This window comes from Simochromis diagramma, unplaced genomic scaffold (genome assembly GCF_900408965.1).
Source record: "Simochromis diagramma unplaced genomic scaffold, fSimDia1.1 OVJJ01000517.1, whole genome shotgun sequence".
In the NCBI taxonomy this organism is placed as follows: Eukaryota; Metazoa; Chordata; class Actinopteri; order Cichliformes; family Cichlidae; genus Simochromis; species Simochromis diagramma.
This window is the reverse complement of record NW_024387173.1, coordinates 1024103-1045695: the sequence shown is the minus strand read 5'-3', so window position 1 is coordinate 1045695 and position 21593 is coordinate 1024103. Positions and strand designations below refer to the sequence as shown.

The window sequence follows — 21593 nt, the reverse complement described above, 5'->3', positions numbered from 1 at the left end:
CTGTCCCTCCAGGTGTTGTCTTCAAAAATACTAACAAGTGATAATTATTCGACTTCAAGGTACAAACCTCTGGATACGTCCTATGATTTCTTTGAATGATACCTTTTGGACAGAGGATTTAGATAGTTCCACATATCAACAATAATATGGTAAATGGTAAATGGACTGGTTCTTATACAGCGCTTTTCTATATCTGAGCCCTCAAAGCGCTTTATGGTTCTGCCTCATCATTAATCTGAAAACACAATTTTCTCTCTTCCATTAATGCCGTTACAATTAATTTAATACTAGTGTTTCATCTCTCAACCAGCATCTAATTCTTTCAAACCTTTCCAAATAAATAGTCCCACTGGATCAAACCAAATTTGATGCAGTACAAATTAACCACAACAATTTTACAGATATTCTATTCTTTGTTGTTTTAAATTTCCAGGAGAGACCTTTGTCAGACCTTTGTCATTGATAGTGAGATTTGCTGGCTGAGGCAGCTGAAAAACTGACCACAAGCTATGACATTTTACAAAGTGAGACCTCTGTGGGAGGTGGATATGAAACAGTATACTTACATACCTTGCTCATACATACTGATCACTCTAGACCAGAAATGAATTTGAGATATGGTTGGAGTAATTCATATCTTTGCATTTATCACTCTTTACAAAGCGTGATAAATGCAGAGGAGGAGAGCATAATCTTTATTCTTTTCATGGCATTCTGAAGGAAGCATTGAGCTGCAAGCCATCACGAAAAAAGCTCGTAATTCTTCAAAGCCAGTCTTAACAGACAAAGTGCTGTGCCAGTAATCGCCTTTTATTTAAAACATTCATGTATCAATGTGCAAAAACTAAGACATAACTGTTGAAATGGCTCTTCGGGTTGTTCTTCCTCTGTTTTGTATGTTCATCAAATGTGATTGTTTTTGTGTCAAATTTGGACTTTTTTATATATCTATTTATTTATTTTAGTGTGTTGTGCGGTGCCGTTAATTGTACAGCTTGCTTAACCTCTTCACATCTACCAGGTCACCAGTGACCGATTTAGGTCTAAGATTACATCCTGCTGTGAGTATTCTGCGACCCTCTTATGGTCCTCCGTCCATCCTGCTTAGCTCCTTCCAGCTGTCTCAGGATCTCCTTAGGGTTGCAGTGGAGGGCTGCAGAATGTGTGACCACTACTTCAAATGATGGGTCTGCCTTCATCACCTCAGGGTTGCTGCTTCACTATCTTCAGTTAGATACAGTCACATCCCCCACCATGTTCTCTACCAGTGAAAATTTCCTTTACTGGACAGCACCCAGACCTTGTCCACAGTGACATTGCCACCCCCACTACCCAATGCAGTTGAATGAGAACATGGATAGGACTAGTGGTAGTAACTTTTCCAAAAAGTACTTTATTGAAGTACAGTTTCAGTGTGCTTTTTCTATATATTTTTTCTGTATCTTACTCTACTTCTGCATCACTATATTCTTGATTCAAATGCTGTACTTTGTGCTCCATACCATTATTTTTTTTAGTTAGTAATTTTTTATTTTGCTTGGTTATGAAGAATAATGCACAGATTAATTAAATCTTAAACAAATAAATAAATAAAACAACAAAACTTTCCTGCAGCAGACTGGAAGCCAGTCCAGAGTGAACAACGTCAGTTGGGATAGATTTGGAAAGTTAAAGTTGCATAAAATGTCATGTACAGGACATTTGTCTTCTACAGAACATAAAATAGATATTTGGGGCAAGCACAGAAGCAGCCAATATCAGGTCAACTGACAATCTGTGTGGATATTCATTCTTCACGCTCTGTATTTATTTTTATTCTAATGTGCAGATAAGTGTCAGGAATGAAAATCATGCATATTTTGAGCATTTAGAGGTTGAATCCTCGAATCTCTGCAATAGAGGTATTGATAGCAACATTAGCACAGCTACTAGACATAATAGCTACTTTTATGGAGAAATACAGCAGGTTACAAAGTACCAGATTTCTGTAAAAATCAGTCCTTACATAATCCACAATAACAAACACTTGTTGCATTTTTATGTCATTGACAAAAAAAGAAATGTAGAACCTACATGGGGTTATTTGACCAAATCTGCAAAAGTATGGGGGATCAAACAAGAGACAGCAACACAGTGGTGACAACAAAGGCATGAGCTTGTGAACAGTATAGGCTGGTGGGATGCAGATGAAGTGACTATGGCCATATGCACTGCAGGATCCTAAGGTTGAGATGTCTCTGCAGGTAAGATCTGGGTAGATAGCACTATATGAGAGAGGTTTGACTACCGTATAGATTTGACAGTATTTAATATAATCACTTACCCCCACTTAACATGATCAGTGCACTTCACATTTCAGCTGAATCATTCAAACAAAGAATTTGATTTTAGTAATGAATACGTTTTTCTAATAGAACACAAAAGAATAACCAATTACCTCTATAAAAGGTTTACAGGGTTTTTATTTGTGATCTTTCTCATTTTACAGGGAAAGCGGAACATGTAAAGTCTTGACTCTGTTTTTCTTACACTGTAAAAATACAATGTTTGCTTTTCCAAATTCACAAGTCAGCTGTCATTATATTTCTACATCATAACAGAAATGCACAAAGAACAGTTTCCACATCTAACTTGTTAAGATCTAAAAATACTTTCCACCAATCCCCCCCCCCGTGGAATATTCGTGACATCACCACACTAGGATTAGGAAAAGTATTGCAGTAAATAACTGGATCAAGGAATGATTTTACTGTAGTTGTGGATCGAACTAGCATGTGCGGGGTGGTGTGTTTGACAGCCGCCTGCTACATGTGGCACATGAACTGCTCTTATCCAGAGTAGACTCCTTAAGAGCATCTCGACTTTTATCGTGAAAGGCTCAGACAGACAAGAAGTGGGAGGAGGGCGAAGCGTCGGGATCGCGCTTCGCCGGTGGCTCTCGCTCCTGTGGTTCTATCCGGTTGGCTGCTGCGAGCGCGTGAGCGCGCCCGGGCGGCTCAGTAAAGAAGAGAAAGAAAAAAATAAAAGCGCTGATCTCGGCGTGACAGCTCAGAGCTGTCCACGTCAACACACCGAGCGAGCGGAGCGACGGCAGCAGCAGCAGCAATGGATTCCACGTCTCCGGTGAGCCTCTCCGCCGTTTCACCAACTAGAACGGGAACCAGTGTGCTTTCATTTCCAGGTGGATGGGATATTAATGTGCTCGGCGGTTTATATATTTTGGTTAGCAGTGTGCGGGACATTTGTTGCACTATAGCAGTTAAGGTGTTCGGCAAGAAGGGGGGTGGTAGACAGGCGGGAGGGAGGCTGGGAGAGGGGTTTGGGTGCAGATTGTCCATAAAGCAGAAACAGCTTTTATTTTTAAGTTAATGCTAGTGGACTCGGACTGGAGCTGACTGTGGACACGCAGGCCTGGTAACTGTTTGTCACGAAGCTAAAGTCACACTTTTTCTTTCTATGTGTATGTCATATGTACAAATATTATTGCTGATGGTGCTGACAGCGCGACAACTTCTTACGTTGTGAAGTAAATTCCATTACCGTGGAGCGGCTGACCCACAGCTGTTACACACTTATCCACACAGAGTCCAGCGTGGAGCGCAACAGGATGGCGCTACACGGTAATCAAGCAAAGCTTCGGTTCCTGCACGGATCACGCGTGTAAAGCGGAGACTGTAGTGTTTAATGGAACAAGCGGTATGGTTAAAGCCGGTCTGCGTATTTAAATGCCTGCGTGTGTTGAGCATATGTGGACTGACGTGTAGACCAGAGCAGGTGCCACGTCCACTGTTCTCTCTCTCGCTTGCTCGCTCCTCTTTTGCCCTGCGCACCATTTATTCACTCCCTCTCGTCCTCTCTCTCTCTCTCTCTGCGTGTGTGAGTGTAAGTTTCTCTTTCTCTCTCATCCGTGCTTCTCCAAAATATCTCTATCTGTCCTAATTCTTTCTTCTTGGTTTACTCTTTCTCGGCTCTTAAAAGTATGATCTTAGCCTGCTTATCATCGTTTTCCTTATAAAGGACCGTAAATTGCATCATTTTGCATACAAAACTCGTGATACTCCTACACAATGTTTTGCTTTGTTATATATTGTTGAACAATATACAGCAAAGGCAAAAAGTAGCTTTCTTATGTAATTTTACTAAAGTATTTTAAAGAAACTTTGCATTTTACTGCATGTTACTGTAGAACTTTGGCATTTTTTACATACAAAATCCTTTATTGTCCCGACAGCCCCAACTCGAATATCTATAACAGGAGAAATCTACTTGATAATGAATGAATATCATATAATATAAGGGCTGTTACTTTCAATATACTTATCTATTTACACTTTTCTAGTCAGTAGTTTCTGTGTAAGTAGTCTGTGAGTGTTGAGTATTTTTACATTGTGGCTTTGCTACTCAAGTAATCACAGTGTGTACTACAACAAAGTAACTTAATCTAAGTGAAAGATTCACATTTTCCATTCCTTTCTTTCAGCTCTAAATTGGCTGGAACAGCCACAGCACCAAATTGCTGCTTACATGTTTATAAGAGGAATACATTCATATATAGGACAGAAAGCAGGGATAATGTGTTTATTGATATCAGTGTACTATTTTTAGTTGTGTTACAACCATTTTCCACTGGCTAAATGTTCAGAGATCGTGGTTTATATTGATATTGATGTTTAAAGTAAGAATCTTCTACAATTAACTGGCTGATTTACAACTAAAAGTGAGCAATGGAAAAGTAATAGCAAAAGTCAAATATAAAAACATGTATCTCATGTATAAGGTAGGTCATGTAAAAATGCAACTCTTTAAAATACTACAGATGCCACTGGTTACTGCCCAAATGTTACTGGTATAGATGTTGGCCTACTGCATCCCCATCCATGCACTGATGGATATTTATCCAAATACTTTTGGATAAATGTAACTGTAACTATAATTCTAAACTGACATCCTAAATAAAGTAATATAAGTACATTATTCTGATAATACTCAGAACTGCATCGTCAGTGTACCTTTATGATTCTTACAATGCCAGCTGTATAATTTGATTTACGTCTAGCTAATGTAAATTATCTGAGTAATTCTTTTACTTTTCTCTTACTTCTTCTCGCCATCTTGCTCTTTCACTTCCGTTGAGATTTTTGATTATGCGTCTTTCTCAGACTCATTCTTTCTTTTTCCTGCCTCCCTGGTTTCATCTCTGCCCCTTCTTGCTTGTGTGTGGCTTGCTCCTTTCTCATGCATTTGCATCTTAATAATAGGGTTACACCACCTATTTACTATTGCATGTCTGTGAAATTAAAGTTACATTTACATGATCTGTTTTTAATCTGGCCTTTTCTGGTTCTTTTCTTTTGGATCACTGTTATTAAGTGGAGTCATTTAAAACAACTGATCCTTCAGAAAAAAACCCCACTATAAGTTGCACATTTAAAACACTGGGGGACATGGTTAACTCTCAATATCTACACAGGGGATTAAAAATATTAATAAAAAAAAAGGTCAAGTGAAATATTCAGTCAACAAATTCATTTCACATAGATGCTAAACCAGCTAAGTCTGTACTTGGTTAGCTAGCCCAATTTACTGGCCCAGACATGGTGAGAGCTGCTGTTGCTTCTCCATCTCCATCATCATTAGAGCTTTGCTTGTCAATGTACTAAAGGAGTTATTAATAACTCATGTTATCTTCTCAACATGTTGGCCAAGGTGGTTAGCAAGAGGAGACTAATCTATTACAATGATAAATCACTAAACCCCGTTTATTTGTTCATGCTAACTGTGCTTCCACACAAAGCGCAAGTTTTGCAGCTCAAAACTGATCTCAGAGATTTGAGACTGACATTGTAGTCCAAAAGGTGTAGATGAGCCACAAAATATTTTCAAAAGTTTAACATTATAACAGTGTACCAGAACAATTAAATTAAGAGGACAATAAAAGTATCAGCCACAGGGGTAAAATTTCTAATCAGTATTGAACATCCGACAACCCTTCAGCAAAAAAGAAACATAATAGATCGCCAAACTACGGAGCCCCTCTGATGACATGGTCCAAAAAATAAATAAATTGTGGCCACAAAATACTATTTCGTGGGCACGAAATGGGTATAACGTGCGCACGAAATGCTAATTTGTGGGCACAAAACACTTGACCGATAACCGTGATCCTTCCCAGGCCCTTGCAGTTGGTTGACAATAAAATCTATCCCAGCGTCCAGGTCGTACTTACGTCTGTAAAGCAACTGGGCTCTCAATAATAATAATTGCTATATAACTTTTGCACTGTCCACTTCCTGCTGTGACAAAACAAATTTCCCACGTGTGGGACTAATAAAGGTTATCTTATCTTAATATCCTGTTTAAATGTCTCTCCGTAATAATGGTTCCTTGCCATGCCAGGATTTTCAAAATGCATTTGTAGCTCATTCCCAGCCTAAAATAAAACTCAATCATACTGTCTCTGTCCATGGTGTATAGGTTTAGCCTACTCTTATGCTTATGTCTCTACACAGCTGTCCAGGAATTGTATCAATATGATGTGCGCACGTTATCTATTTTGTTGCCACAAACGCGTAATTCGTTGCCACGTTATACTCAATTCGTGCCCACAAATTAGCATTTCGTGCGCGCGTTATACCTATTTCGTGCCCTCGAAATAGTATTTTGTGGCCACAAATAAGTATTTTGTGGGCACGTTATACTATTTCAAGGGCACGAAGTAGTATTTTGTGGCCACAATTTATTTATATTTTGGACCATGTCATCAGAGGGGCTCCGTACCAAATAGCAAAGAGGTCATTGATAAAGTACAGTTCATTTTTTTAATTAAAATCAATGTTTGACTTTAAAATGAGCCACATTTAGCATTTCCTTTATTACAGCATCAGCTAAAAATATCCTTTATTTTGCAAATTGTGTTCCTACCATGCAATCGCATGGCAAGATGCTGTAAATGGACCAAACTTCAGTCAGGAGAACTGAGATAACCCATCCACAATACGAGGTTAGTCATTAATTTACTGTTGCATGGGCTGGGCTGTAGTTACATCATAAGGTTTTAAAAACTGAGCTTTAAAATGTATAGTGGTAATAAAAACAGAGGCTGACAGTGATCACTGCCTTTTTTTAGGGGCTTGTTCAGATTAAATAGAACAAGATACAAAACATTAAAACATGTTAAAAACACAACAGCCTTAATAAACGCAGAGTAGTTTGGACCCAGAAGCAGGGTTGATACGTCATCACTTAAAGACCGGATACTTAGGGAGACAGTATTTGTCAAAGTAACATCCACATGAATGGCAGAACCCAATAGAACATTGAACAAAGCATCACACTGCCTTTGCCAGCTTGTCTTCTTCCCATAGTGCATCTTGGTTCCAGGTGTTCTTCAGGTAAGTGACATACATGCCATCCACTTGATGTGAAAAAAATTCAAAGATTTGGCAGACCAAGCTACCTTCATCCATCGCTCAAAGGTCCAATTATGATATTCACATTCCAATTGTTGCCACATTCCACGGTGAATAGGGGTCAGCATGGCATCCTGAGTGTTCTGCGGCCATGATGCTCCAACTGTGTATTCTGAAGCCTTTCTATTGGAATCTGGAATACATTTTTCAGCAGTTTGAGCTACAACAGCTTGTCTCTTGAATCCGACCACACAGACCAGCCTTCATTCCCCATGTGCATCAATGAGCCTTGGCCACCCATGACGTTGGTTCACCACTGTTCCTTCCTTGGACCACTTTTGATTAGGGATGGGTATTGATAAGATTTTCACGATTCCGATTCCATTTTCGATTCTGTTTAACGATTCGATTCTTTATCAATTCTCTTATTGATTCTTTTTTAAAAAAAAAGGAGAACACTAAAGTCGATTAGCTTAGAACTTTGTTTTATATCTTCTCTTTGAACAAGATAGAAATTTAGGAGTAGCAAACCCAACAGTGAGATCTTAAGAGATCCAGCCTATGGCTCTTCAATGGGGTGTCAAGGGGGAAAAAATGTAAAATAATAAAATAAATATTCTTCTGTAGCAATAACAAAGTATAACATAAATTATTCTGTAGCAATTACACAAGAATATCCAGTAATGTCCCTGCCTACAATTAAATACATTCACTTACCGAAAATCGGGGCATCTGCTGTGGCAAATAGGTGCAAGCCTTTTACCACAAACTGAGTCACTGCTCGGTGACATTCGTCTATCCTGGCCTGAAAGGAGACACTACCGGTAGACTGCAGCGAGAACTGACAGCATCTGAGCCAAACTCTGTCTGTCTCTCTCATCATGGTCACCTAAATGCACAGTAGTGGCAGGTTTTGTAATAAGGCAGATCGCGCTAACATAATATGCACTGTTAGTTGATTATTTACCTGCCGCATTAACGGGAGAGGACGTGCAAACGTTACCGCTGCTGCTGGGTTGAGATTCACGAGTCCGGAGCGGAATTAAAATCACGACATTCATTTAAGGTCATCGCGTGTTTTGTGAGCAAATGCTTTTGTATATTCGTAGTGTTTCCTCCCTTAAATGAAATATCTACTTTGCAAGTATTGCAAGTTGCCCTGTTGTCATCCGTTCTCATAAAGTATAACCAAACTTTTGAGCGTTTAAGCCGCTTAGGCGCCGTTTCCTGCCAGGTAAATGACGCTCCGCAACGTGGTGACATCATTCGGGGTGACTGGAATCAATAAGGGAATCGTTTGCAAAAATGGCAAACAATTCCAAGGGATTGAAACAGTGGGAACCGGTTCTCAACAAGAACCGGTTTTCGATACCCATCCCTACTTTTGATACATATTGAAAACTATACACTGGGAACATCCAAGAAAGAGCTGCAGTATTGGAGATGCTCTGACAGTCATCTAGCCACCACAATTTGGCCCTTGCCAGACTTGCACAAATCCTTTTGCTTCCCCATTTTTCTTTTTCCCCCATTTTCACTTGCTCCCACTCTCTGGTGGAACAGAGGCCATGATGAAGAGTTAATCAGTGTTATTATGAGTTAATCAGTGTTATTGCATAACATTATGATCACCAGTCAGTGATCATAATGTTATGCAATGTGGATATGAAAGACAGGGTCAGAGGCAGATTGCACCAGAAGTTTCAGTATTCAAATCTCTTTCCAAAATATGATTCTTCAGCTTGATATCTGTTAATGAGTTTAATTTTGCGGTTTATCTAAACATAGACTGCACAATACTTAATAATGGCTGACATATTGCACCTGGACCCTTCAGCACTTAATAAAACTTACTAACTAGGTGACTGCTGAATGTACTCGTGCTTGTAGCCATTAGCAAACTAGCTAAGAACAGAGACATAAGTATATAGGATCTGTTCTCATGCCTGAAACTCATATTTGTTTAATTGGACAGTGGTACATTTCTCTCCTAGTAACTAATTCATAATTCAGTGGCATCTTTACCGGCTAAAACATGTTCTGAAGACCCAATGAAAACTATTTGATGTAACATTTTTTAATATAATATGTATTGGGCTATAGGTTGACATAACCTACACTCCATGATCAAAGATATTCTTTTTATACTTTAGAGTTTCTGGTTTCCTGGAAAAATATTGAGAACTCCTTCTGCACTTGGTAGCAAATAATAGTCTTTATTTTTATGGCCTTGCCTTGTGACTTGAGCTAGCTGCTAGCTTTACTTCAGTCAGTTGTCAGCATACACCTCACGTGTACTTTGCTAATCAGAATGTTGTTAAGAGTAGGTATTTCTGCTGCATCTTCACCTGCTTCCAGGGTGTATGGAGAAAGGAAAAGAAAGGAGTAAAAAATAGTATTAAGAATGACCTCGTTACATGACAAATTAAAGTCAAAGACTTGCAGTACTTGTCATTGGTTATGTAGTGTTTACCTACAAATGCTATATGCATAACTACAGTATGTTGGAGTATGTCCGTGTATGTTTACTCATCGCTTAAAGTTCAGTCAGCATCAACATAGCAAGAAACACGTTTGATCAAATGAAGCTCAGTCTCAAATGATAGACTGAGCCATCTACAGCTTTAGGACTCTGGTTATGTGAGCCTGGAATACTGGACTTTGGATGAGCTAAGTGTCTGGTCTAAGTTCTGTGATACACTCTGACTGTGAATCTGTGCTAGTCAGTGCATAACAGAACTTTGTCCCGGGTCTGAAAAATCATCGCAGGGATGGACAGATAGCTGTCTAGATGTGGATGCAGGAGAATGGAAAATGTATTAAGTAGAAATATGTGATAATTCCCAGAACTGGAAAACTGTAATACAAACCAGGATAAACAACAAAGATTAAAACACTGAATAAACTGCAGCATAAAGTGTAGAAACTGGTTGGACTGGGCAGCTTCAGTGTGTGTAAGTAGATGAGAGAGTATTTAAAAGAGGCTGCTGCTGCAATGCTCTTTTAAGTGTTATCCAGGTATGAGAGGAACGGATGTGACTGAAGCTATGCTATTATGTTCAAGATGTTTCCCCAAGATGACTCAGTGAAGCTAAAATATTTACAATGTTCTTTCTGTTTATCGCTGCAGGAACCGTCCCTCTACACAGTTAAAGCAGTTTTTATTCTCGACAATGATGGAAACAGACTTTTGTCAAAGGTGAGTTCAATGTGGTCTTTACACAAGGGAAAAAATGGAAGCGCTTTAATATAAACTTTGTTTTGTATGACAAAAATATGAAAGGGAGTACTTTCATGAATAAGTCACAATATGGGACATAAGTTTTATATGACTTAAACATGAAATTTACATTGCACAATAAACAATAACCATTTACTACTGAGGGTAATTTAAATTTACTTCAAAGCCCTGTATCTGAATTTTTTGTACTTTTTTCTTGTAGAAAATGTAAACAGTATTTTGAGGAACACATTAATATATTTGTTAAGATGTGCCTTGATCAGCCTTATTGTTGTCTTATACATCTGCAATGTTTATTTCAGAACTGTTCCAAATAATTATTGCTGTACAATATTAGAAAGAGACCTCTGATGATTAAGAGCAGCACTTGGTGAGAGTAGGGTAGAAGAACGTCCTTTCTTCAAAGCGAAAGCACCTCAATCAGGACCAGGATCAGTGAGAGACAGTCACCTGCTGTGACTGAGTGGGGGGGTGAATGAAAAGCGAAGACAGAAAATAGGACAAGCGATGTCTGTAGAGTAAATATGAAACCAGTCAGTTAGCTTACCTTAGATACAACTAGCTTGGAAATTTCCAAACAAAACAAAATCTGAGTTTTCAGTGACTGATTCACAAATAACGACTGCCCTGATTATCACCAGCTGAGTCGTCTACCTACAGTCAGAAATAATAAGTGGCTATGGCTGAAGTAGATAAACCTGAGAAAAGATTTCTCAGCTTCAACTTGATTAAAGTAACTAACAGTGAGTGCGAAGGATGCCGCTGAACGGCATATATGTTTGTGTGGGTTAGGGGTGCATTTGATTGAGTTGATTTCATTGTTTGTAACAGTAAATACTAACTGGTAAAGTTTAACTATCAAGTTTAGAATTTATTAGCAACGCACTATGTAAGTAAACTGAGTCACTCATAAAAGTTCTTGTTTTAGTACTATGACCCAGAGCTTTACCCCTCCATGAAGGAGCAGAAAACCTTTGAAAGGAATGTTTTTAACAAGACACACAAAGCAGACAGTAAGTTCCACTCTCTTCTGTTTTATGTAGATCTGTTCTGGTGTGTGACGCATGCGCCCCCACCCCCACCCGTCGCTCCCTCCCTTTGTATTGTGCTGAATGTTCACAGACGTCTCCAGTGTCCAGACTGTTACACACTCTCTTGTCACTTGTAACCTAAATCACTTTTTACATTGACCTGGTTTCCACCCGCCAAACCATGCTAGACCATTATTTGTGGCAGAACGCTGTAGTTGGTATTACCCTTGTAAAACTTTTGGGTTTTCATTCATTTGGATGAAAAACCTGACCTACCCATAAGCTTTTTTGTAGGATTCCAAGTTTCACACAACTGATACCTGAGTCTCTACCCCTGGCCTCTTTAACACGTTGCCATTATCTCTCCTTTTGTCCTAATCTTCATTCCTTATTTTCTCCACTTCTGCTTTGTCTTTCTTCTCCCCTTTTATGTTTTATCTATCAGTTCCACTCCTTCCCAACATTCATTTGTATCATTTGTTTCTCCGACTCATCTCCTTCCTCTCTTTATATCAAGTTTCTGTCTAATTGCTTTTCTGTCACTCGTCTCTGCCTTCTTTCCCTCTCACCCCTTTGCTTGCCTGTCACTATATATTTGGCAGTTGTGTCACTGAATAAACTTTATTTTACACTTCTATATAGAAGCAAATTAATAAAGGCATGCTTATGCTAACCCTGTCACGTCTCATTCTCTATCTAGATGAAATAGCTTTTCTGGAAGGCATGACCATCGTGTACAAGAGCAGTATAGATCTTTTCTTCTACGTTGTGGGAAGTGCTCAGGAAAATGAGGTGAATTAAATTTTGTCTGCCAATAAAGTACATCTGCAGTAATAAAATTAAAATTCATTGTGAATATGTTACGTCAAGTTCATCTGCATATGTTTTAAAAGGAGCTCAGTCATTTTTGTTCAAATGTTTACTCACATAAGCGTGCTTTTATTTTTTTATTTTTTTATTTTTATTTTATTCTGCTTTGTATTCTGAAGGCAGAATGTTATGTGTTCCATGTCACCAGACGGTTTCTTGTTTCTTCTCAGCTCTTAAACAACAAATTCATCCATTATTATTTTTCACACAAATCACATAAGTTACAGTAGTAACCTCTTAACAAGAGTTAGGCTCATATCAATATTTTTTATGGAATTCTCAGCTGTAGGCACACAAGACAGTTTAAAGGTAATTACTTGTTGTTTCTAAATTCAGTTGCCTGCTCTGGTGTCACAGAAAGGTTGCATTTCTTATGCAGCATTCTCAGAGTCAGATTAATGTTTCACTGACATTAAGACAAACAGGCAAAGAAAGCAAAAAACAAAAAACCTCGAATAGGTCAGCATGTCCACTGGACACTGAGCCAAAGTAAGAATGAACATTTTAGGAATATAAGAAACAAAGACAGTGCTGGGGTTTTCTTTGCTCTGTTAGAACGTTGTTGGGGGTTATTTGAACTTTAATAATTCAGTGTTAGAAGTAAAATACTCCTTAAAGTTAATCAAATGAAGTCAATTGTCCAAATTTCTAGAAGACTATAAAATATTTCAAAAACCTAAAACGTAGCACGAGCTCCACAGCATGTCTTTATCCTGTCGTCCTTCTCTCACACCAACCGGTCGCGGCAGATGGACGCCGCTCCCTGAGCCTGGTTCTGCTCGAAGTTTCTTCCTGTTAGAAAGGAGTTTTCCCTCCCCATTATTGCCAAAGCTGTCACTCATAGAGGGTCATATGATTGTTGAGATTATCTCTGTTTTCCTATTATTGTAGGGTCTTTACAGTACAATAAAAGTTACATTTTTGGAAAAGCTACTCATCCAGGTGCTTTGCTTCATTATGACTAAGCCGTTAAAGATAATAACAATAATGTGCAAAGCATCGAGTATCAAATATATAAATATATTTTGTCTACAATGTAGCCTAATTCCTTGTGTTTCTATAAATACTCTTTGGTGCAATGCAAAACAAAAAAAGTAAAGACGGAAAAAAACCTGGAAAAAGTTGTGTGTTTATACACTACAATTGAAAACTTGGCGATACCTTCACATAATAATGATTTCTATTGTAAAATGCTAAAGATTATTTTCAAGGAAAAATAAGATACTCCATGAAATCTACTTAATTAGTCTAGTAATTGCTCTTCAAATTGAGGTGCTTCAGGGCAGTAACATTTACCATAAAGGTTCAGTTAGCTACAGTCTCTTTCATTTGTACAGCCTGTGGGATTTATGGATTTTTTTTAAGCTATTTTCAGGGATTGTTCTATATGTTGCAGTTTTGTGGAGATTATTTTGGGTTACAGCTTGGTTGGAAAGTTTTAAACCTATAATGATTAATAAAAGAACACTTCTCATGAGCAGCATATTCACCGATATCACAGGTGTCGAAATCCAGGGCTCGAGGGCCGGTATCCTGCAGGTTAAATGGCTAAATGACCTCCTCAACATGTCTTGAAGTTCTCCAGAAGCCTGATAATGAACTAATCATTTGATTCAGGTGTGTTGACCCAGATTGAGATCTAAAACCTGCAGGACACCGGCCCTCGAGGCCTGGAGTTCGACACCTCTGACCTATATACTTTGCTAAGCTGGTATATGTTGAATGTGCAGTATTTAGCTTATTTAGGCCATGAAATCTAATTGATTCTGCTTTAACATCAATTTGCATTGATTTATATCTTTGTATCTCATATACTGACTTTTCTTTTTCTTGGTAGCTCATGCTGATGTCAGTACTTAACTGCCTGTTTGACTCCACCAGTCACATCCTCAGGTACCGTCTTCAAAAAAAGTTTTTTGTTTTCAAAAAGAAAAAACAAAAACTGCATAAGTGAGTGGTTTCATTGGTATTTTGTAATGATGTTTAGAACAATACAGAGGTAATCAGAGCCCAAATAGAGAAATTCACAATCTTCTTTTTCAGACTTTTCTTCATGCAAATGAATTAGAGCTTTTGTCCTCCATGTAGCCTCAGTAGCATCAAAGTGTTATAATAAATAATGTGAAATATAAATAATTATATTTAGTAAATAAATTAAACTAAATGACAAATAGTACTCCTTTTTCATTTTAACCTGTTAAAGCTCATACCAGAGTCCCTCACTGTTTATTGCAATATTAGTCAAACAATGATGGGTATGGTTACTATGGGAACCAATGCAATAGTAATGCAGTGTGTGAGTAACTGAGACTAAGGAGAGATTGAGCTGTTGTGAGGGCAAAAAATAAAAATAAAGCAATAATGGGTTTTTAAAAAGCCAGAAATGTGAATACTTTAAGTTACTTAAGTTAGAGGAATAAAAACTTTAACTTAAAATGATGATGATCATATGAGATCCTAAGTAACGTGTCTAATGACGAGTGTAATTTTTTTATTTATCCTGCAGGAAAAATGTGGAGCGGAGGTGTTTATTGGAAAACATGGAAGGAGTGTTTCTTGTTGTGGATGAAATCATTGATGGGGGGTGAGAGAAAGAAAAGTTTATCCAACTAGAATAGTCAATATGAGTCCCTTTTGATCATTTTGCCTGATATTTATAGGCAAAATGATGATAGGTATTTCTATTATTAAAATAAAAAAATGTTTAGTATGTAAAATGCCATGATCCCATAAGCAATCCCAGTCCTGCTTATAGAGAACTCTACCCTTATTGGTTGTTTTTTCCTGTTGCCAGGGTGATTCTGGAGAGTGATCCACAGCAGGTCCTACAGAAAGTCAACTACAGGGTAAGATTTCTGTCAGTTATTCCCCAAAACCTATTGTATCAGTATAACCATTGGAAATTCAAACAGAAAACAAGTGTGTTAGATTGTAGAAATACAAATCAATGCAGGTGTTTGGTCTGATTAGAACGGCTACATCAAGATTTGCTGTAGCTCCCTTTAGCTTTTTTGACTTGCTTCTTGCCTTCTCTTCCCTGTTTTACTTTTCTTCCTGTCCTTCTCCCTCTCTCTCTTCTTCTGATTGGTGTCAGCTAATGTCAGAGCCAGCCTATGGCTTCGTCCTCTTTGATTACATCACCGGTAACCTAGAGGCACAAACAGACAGGAGCCAGCTGCTGTAGACAGACAGACAGACCGAGGGTGAGAGAGGAAGAAGGCCAATGTGAAAGATAGTGACGTGGAGAGAGAGAAAGAGTGAGTGAGAGAGAAAGAATGAATGGATGAGAAGGAGTAAGACTCAGTGAAGGGATGAAGGAGGAATGGGCAAAACAGAAAAGGTAAATGCATGGTGGGAGAGCATGTGGACTAACATGTTATTTTTCTATACTTGATAACTATGACCTGCTGGTGGCGCTAGGGTAACACTGAAGACGTCATCCAAGTGAAAAGAAGTTATTCTCTGGGAACTGTGTGCATCAGATAATTAAAGTGAATGATTGCATACCAGACGGTGCTTGCCCTGAAGCTACACCACAAGCATAGCTACAAGCTCCACTATGAATTGTGACTGGTTGAACTGTTAACTAGCACTGTTTGAATGTCACTGGGTTATAGTGTGCTATTCTTTGTTCCACAGATCTAATGCACTGTGTGTGTGTGTGTGTGTGTGTGTGTGTGTGTGTGTGTGTGTGTGTGTGTGTGTGTTAAGTATTTGACTTTTTTTCATGTCATTTTGATTACAGGCGGACGAGAACCCATTAACTGAACAAAGCGTGGCTCAGGTAATACACACGCAAACAGACTCTGTGAATATCACTGCCAAAGCTATACACACAAACATGAAGGCATCACATGCATACACAAATGCAGTTCAGTTTTATTTATATAGCACCAATTTGCAACAACAGTCTTTTCAAGGCAGTTTTAATTGTAAAGTCAATCCTTCAGTGGGTCGGAGCTGTTTTAGAGGCACTGGAAGGACATAAAGGCATTTAATAATGTCACCCCCAAAAAAGCTAATGCTCTATACCTGACACACCACAATGAAGAAAAGGAGGATAACCATTAGTGGCAGAAGAGGAGATTCTCTAGTTGACGTATCAATTGCTTACTGAGCAATTACAATTATGTTTTGAGCTATAACAGACAATGCCTGACCTCACATATTTCCAAAGTTTTAGTCACATGGTAAATGGACTGGTTCTTATATAGTGCTTTTCTACAACTTGCCTCATTCACCCATTCATACAAGCATTTTAATGCTTTTTCTGCTGAAGTGCTTTATATCTGACATTCACGCTCATTCATGTGCCGATGGATGCATCGGAGAGCAACTTGCGGTTAGTTTTTTGGCCGAGAATATTTGGCATGCACATTTATTATTTATCTTGATTGATGGACAGATGGAGGAGAGCTGAATACTAAACTCAGAGATCATGTCCACTCGTGTGTTTTTCCCCATTTACTCAAATTAAAATAATGTTTGAAAAGATTATAAGCTATGAACGTTCATACCTTGGTTGACATTCTCATCTCATTTCCATTAGTTTCTAATTATGCTGCCTGTACATGATGATAGAAATTTGACAGCTTGTAGGTCTTGACCAATGCAATGCTATTGACTAAACACAACTTGCGGTATATTGTGACTCTAACGTGCATCTAACGTTTTTGCGTGATCAACACAATAGACACGCTGCATATTAGGCTGCCTTTATACGCCATACTGAATCAAGGGCCCTTAAATTTGAGCTTAGTGCGCCACCTGCTGGCAGATTTCTCACTGCTGTAATTTAACCTCTTCTAAGGACTGAAAAACAGTTAAAAGATAAACCAGTAAAGAACATACAAGAACAAGCTGTTGAAACATGTAGATTTTGAAAACATTAACCCACTGTATTTATTTAGTGGCAGTAGAACAAAGATGTGTTTTGTATTACGATTTTGTTGCGCTTTAACATGGTGGCATGACTTCACATGGTTGTGAGCATAAGCTCAGCCTGCCCTCTAGTGTTTAAACAGTCGTACTGTAGCACCATGCTTTACTGTGCAGGAGTTCTCAGTTATGTAAAGCATTAGAACCACTCTACCTTTACTAAACAGACTTGTATTCTACAGTAAGATACTTTTTGACATTATATTGTAATGTACAGGGTAATACTGGACTGTGTTAAGGTTTCAAAAACTTCTGTAACACATATGAGAGCAACAGAACGAGCAGTGTTATAACTAAGTCACTATAGTCTAAACCCAATCTTTTCCTAAAACGAACTATTTCTGATGCCTAAACCAAATACATATCAGAAGTTAGAATAAACACATTAAATGATATATGTGCATACTACACAAAGGTTGCATTTTCTGTTTGTTTATAAAGCAGTTGTCATTCATGTTTTGTTATTATATAATTTTCTTTCTTTTTTTTACTTTTGTAGGTTTTGCAGTCAGCCAAGGAGCAGATCAAATGGTCTATACTGAAATGACTGAAAACAATTCTGATTTTCCAAAAAGAATGTTTCCAGTCCCAAAGCTATTTTACAGGGCCAAACTGAAGGGATGGATGTTACTGAAGTGATGGCCAATAGGCTGCCTTAGGTGTGTTTTTGTGACATTTTTTTTTCTATTGTGTATTTAATTCATTTGGGAGTAAACATAGCCCATATGTGGAGGTGCCATTTAGCAAGCCAAATGACATTTCTTATTTTATTATCATAAGTAATATCCAGGCAGCTATCCAGTACCTGAATTATCAAAAGAAGTGCAAGAGATTGGTGGAACAACATTGTTCTCAGTCCCACCGAATTGATCGTGGCTCCTGGGTTTCTTTGAAGAGTTATGCTTTTTTTTTCCCCTTTCACTTTGTGTGTGTGTGTGTGTGTGTGTGTGTTTGACTGTGTCAACAATATTACAAAGCCAAATTAATTTCTATTACAACACTACAAGAATACAGAAGGTAATACTAAAAGTTTGCTGTATTGATTTTCAACTGACTCGTTACACTCATGATTTCCATAATGCTTCTTTGAAGCCCAAAAGCAAATGCAGTTATGTTTTATGACACTAAGAAGGCACTGTGGTACAGATGCAGGAAATCTAATTTAAGGAAAGTCTGCACATGTGAATGAATTTTAGAACCAATGGGAGCTTAAAAAAGATTAAAAAAAATAAATAAATAAAAAAAGTGCACAGGATCCTGTGCCCAGAGTTACAAAGAATATTGTCTATTCTACTGTTGTGATGATAATTAAAGATTTTAAAAGACATTGCATGTTTTGTTAGTTGATGAAGAGAAATATGGCCAAAGAGAAACTAATTATTATTTTTACATATGAATGTTGCTTTCTCTGTCTGCAAGAGAGATAATAAAACTATATTTGTCCTGGTTTCAGATGGTCTGCTTAGCCATTATATATTCTTGTACTTTTATTTTTACTTTCAATTAGTTCATCCCCGTGAATGCCGCATTTATTTGCGTTCAAAAGTGTCTAACATAATGAATATTAATAAGCACTCTAAAGGACTTCGTTTGTGTGAGCATGGTCTGGAAAATTATTTGCAGAAATCAGGTGACGTCAGTTGGCACGTGGTTAAACTCACCGAGCCAATGGTTCGTTATGGGTTTATTTTCCGATGATATTATTGGCTGGCTGCCGCACACCCCTGCAACTCATCGCAGAGCGCAAGAAATCAGACGAAAGCCTTAAATTTAAGGTACAAAGAGAAAATTAATGTTTTTATGTTATTACCAGAATTATTTTGGCTGGAATTGAATTATTATTGATATCCTGAAATAAAACTGAATAATACTTTTGAAATGAAGGTTGTCTTTTCTTGATTTTCACCAGTGTTTAAGCGTAATATTTGATCGTAGACCTATTTGATGTATTACTTCATAGTTAATTATATTTAATGGTTTGAAGAGTAACAATGTATTCAAATAAGTCATGAAAAATGTATTTCCATGCATTGTATTGTTATTTTTTTTGATTATTTATTAATTTAGTAGAAGAAAGAGGTAAATCCTTTATAACAGCATCAGTAAGATTCAGCGTGATAGCAGCTACTCTTATTTAATTGATCCTTGGTGAAGGTGCAGCCTAAAAATAGATGGAATAAAAGTGCATGCAATCAAAAAAAAAATATTAGTATGGATGAAATATTAGTAGGAATTCGACCGAAAAATGTTTTCACCATATTGAGTATCTTGGTCTGGCTGACATAGAGCGACAGAGAGCCATTGACTTTCACACCTGCAGCCCATCTAGAATCGCCAATTTACCTAATACATCTGACACGTCTGAATACTAGTTAAGAATGATTATTAATATCCATTGTACCACATGTGTAGAAACGAACATGGGGTCATAGAGATGAATTTTGGAATAGAACAGAAAAGCCCTTTATGGTTATTGTACATGTACAACGAAATTATGGGTGCTCCAGGCCAACTGTGCTTGAGTAAAACATATGAATACTAAAGACATAAAGAATAAATAGGAAACAGAAAAATATATATACAGTCAAGAGGAATATATACAAAACAAGAGAAAGACAAAAAAATGATAGAATGACAGATTCTGACTCAGTTTTATGACTAATTAATAATTAATTGTCCTCTCTTTATTGTCAAAATTGATGCGTTTAGCATGACATTGCTCTTCTATGGTTTGTTTCTGAAATATGGCAAAGTGGGCATTAAAGGTCTGACTGAAACAGTGTCAGTCAATAAGATGTATATTATTGGACATATCAACAGATGTACGATAATATATATTATAACACAATATGGTACTTATTTTCTTTCACGAATGAATTTGAATGAGCCCCCATCCTTCTTTCCACAGATTGTAGTTTCTATATCACCTTGTTACATTATCCCACTTTAAATATTTTCTTTTTCTTTCTTTCTTTAACTTTCAGTGGGTCTTTCAGATCACTGTGGAGGAATTCTGGTCCATTCTTCTTTTCAGAATGTTTGTAATTCAGCCACACTGAAGGGTTTTCCAGCATCGGAAGTAAACTGTTTTTCACCGCACTGTACATATATGAATAAAAATACAGTTAGAGGCATGAAAACTCACTTCTTGTCTAAATGGTTAATGGGTTATTTGGCATGCTGATACTCTTCTAACCTCATGAAGAATAAAAGGGGATCCGTTGAGTCATCTGCAGGTGCAAGAGCAAATGGACCCATGACGCTTGCACTTCAGGCTAGGTAATTTATTATGATTAGGCAGATGACCCTGGCTAATAGTTCATTTTGTTCAAAAACTCTTTAACAATTTAGATTTCTGCTAATGTTCAAACCATGTTACACATGTCTGTGTCTCAAACAGATTTTCAGAAATCAGTTGTTGTATGAAATCATAATTCATATTTTGGAAACAGATACGTATCTCTTAACTTTGAAGCTTCAAGGATTTAAGATAGTGAAGGTAGCTAATTTTAAATACCTGAGGTCAAACATCCAAAGCAAAAGATTTTGCACAAGAGCGGTGAAGAAGAGAGTGCAGGTAGGGAGGAATGGGTGGAGACAAATGCCGGGTGTGATTTGTTACAGGAGGACAGCAGCTGCCAAGCAGGAAGTAAAAGAAGAAGACCACAGAGAAGAATAATGTAGCTGGGTCCAGTGAAGTAAGATGTGCAGAGGGTTGGCGTGACAGATGAGGATGCTAAGGCTAGGATGATGCTGGCAGAGGTAAAGTACACAAGTATTCAAAAGCTTTGATACCCATAAATATGTGTCATGTGTCAATTACAACACATCTCACTGGTTTGCACCATGTCCTGTTTAATGAGGGCTGAAGACCCACAAATACAGATTTCAGGCAGATTTCCAATAAAGAAGTCTTTATTTGAAGGGAAACAAAATCTACAGAGCACACAGTCACACTGGGGGAACACTGGAGCTATGAACCAGAGAAGGACAACAAGATTGGAAATAGGCAGAGGGGAACAGGATGACATGACAATGAGCTAAGACCAACTGAGGGAGTAAATATAAATTGGGATGTGGCCAAAGTGGAAACACCTGTAAAAA

At 37.8% G+C, this 21593-nt stretch overlaps 1 protein-coding gene across 2 annotated transcripts; it reads left to right on the top strand.

Annotated features, from left to right (window-relative positions):
• The first annotated feature begins 9058 nt into the window (after positions 1-9058).
• On the top strand, positions 9059-19368 carry copz2 (COPI coat complex subunit zeta 2). 2 transcript variants are annotated; one of them, XR_005698440.1, is made up of 9 exons: positions 9059-10608; positions 11579-11663; positions 12382-12473; positions 14389-14444; positions 15058-15135; positions 15346-15397; positions 15646-15754; positions 16297-16335; positions 17989-19368. XR_005698440.1 is itself a non-coding variant. In XM_040049236.1 (8 exons), the coding sequence occupies exons 1-8, from the start codon at positions 10465-10467 to the stop codon at positions 18034-18036; spliced, it is 594 nt and encodes a 197-aa protein (XP_039905170.1). In that variant the 5' UTR covers positions 9066-10464; the 3' UTR covers positions 18037-19368. The 2 variants fall into 2 exon arrangements, 1 of the variants encoding a protein (XP_039905170.1); XM_040049236.1 differs by lacking the exon at positions 15646-15754 and having other exon boundaries at positions 9066-10608.
• The last annotated feature ends 2225 nt before the right edge of the window (positions 19369-21593 follow it).

What these genes read in the sequence shown, in the direction of transcription:
- copz2 (XM_040049236.1), top strand. Translation starts at nt 10,465, where the DNA reads ATGTTCAAGATGTTTCCCCAAGATGACTCAGTGAAGCTAAAATATTTA. An exon ending in GAAACAGACTTTTGTCAAAG is followed by an intron (nt 10,609 to 11,578) that starts GTGAGTTCAATG and finishes TTCTTGTTTTAG; the next exon opens with TACTATGACCCAGAGCTTTA. An exon ending in CTGAACAAAGCGTGGCTCAG is followed by an intron (nt 16,336 to 17,988) that starts GTAATACACACG and finishes TTACTTTTGTAG; the next exon opens with GTTTTGCAGTCAGCCAAGGA.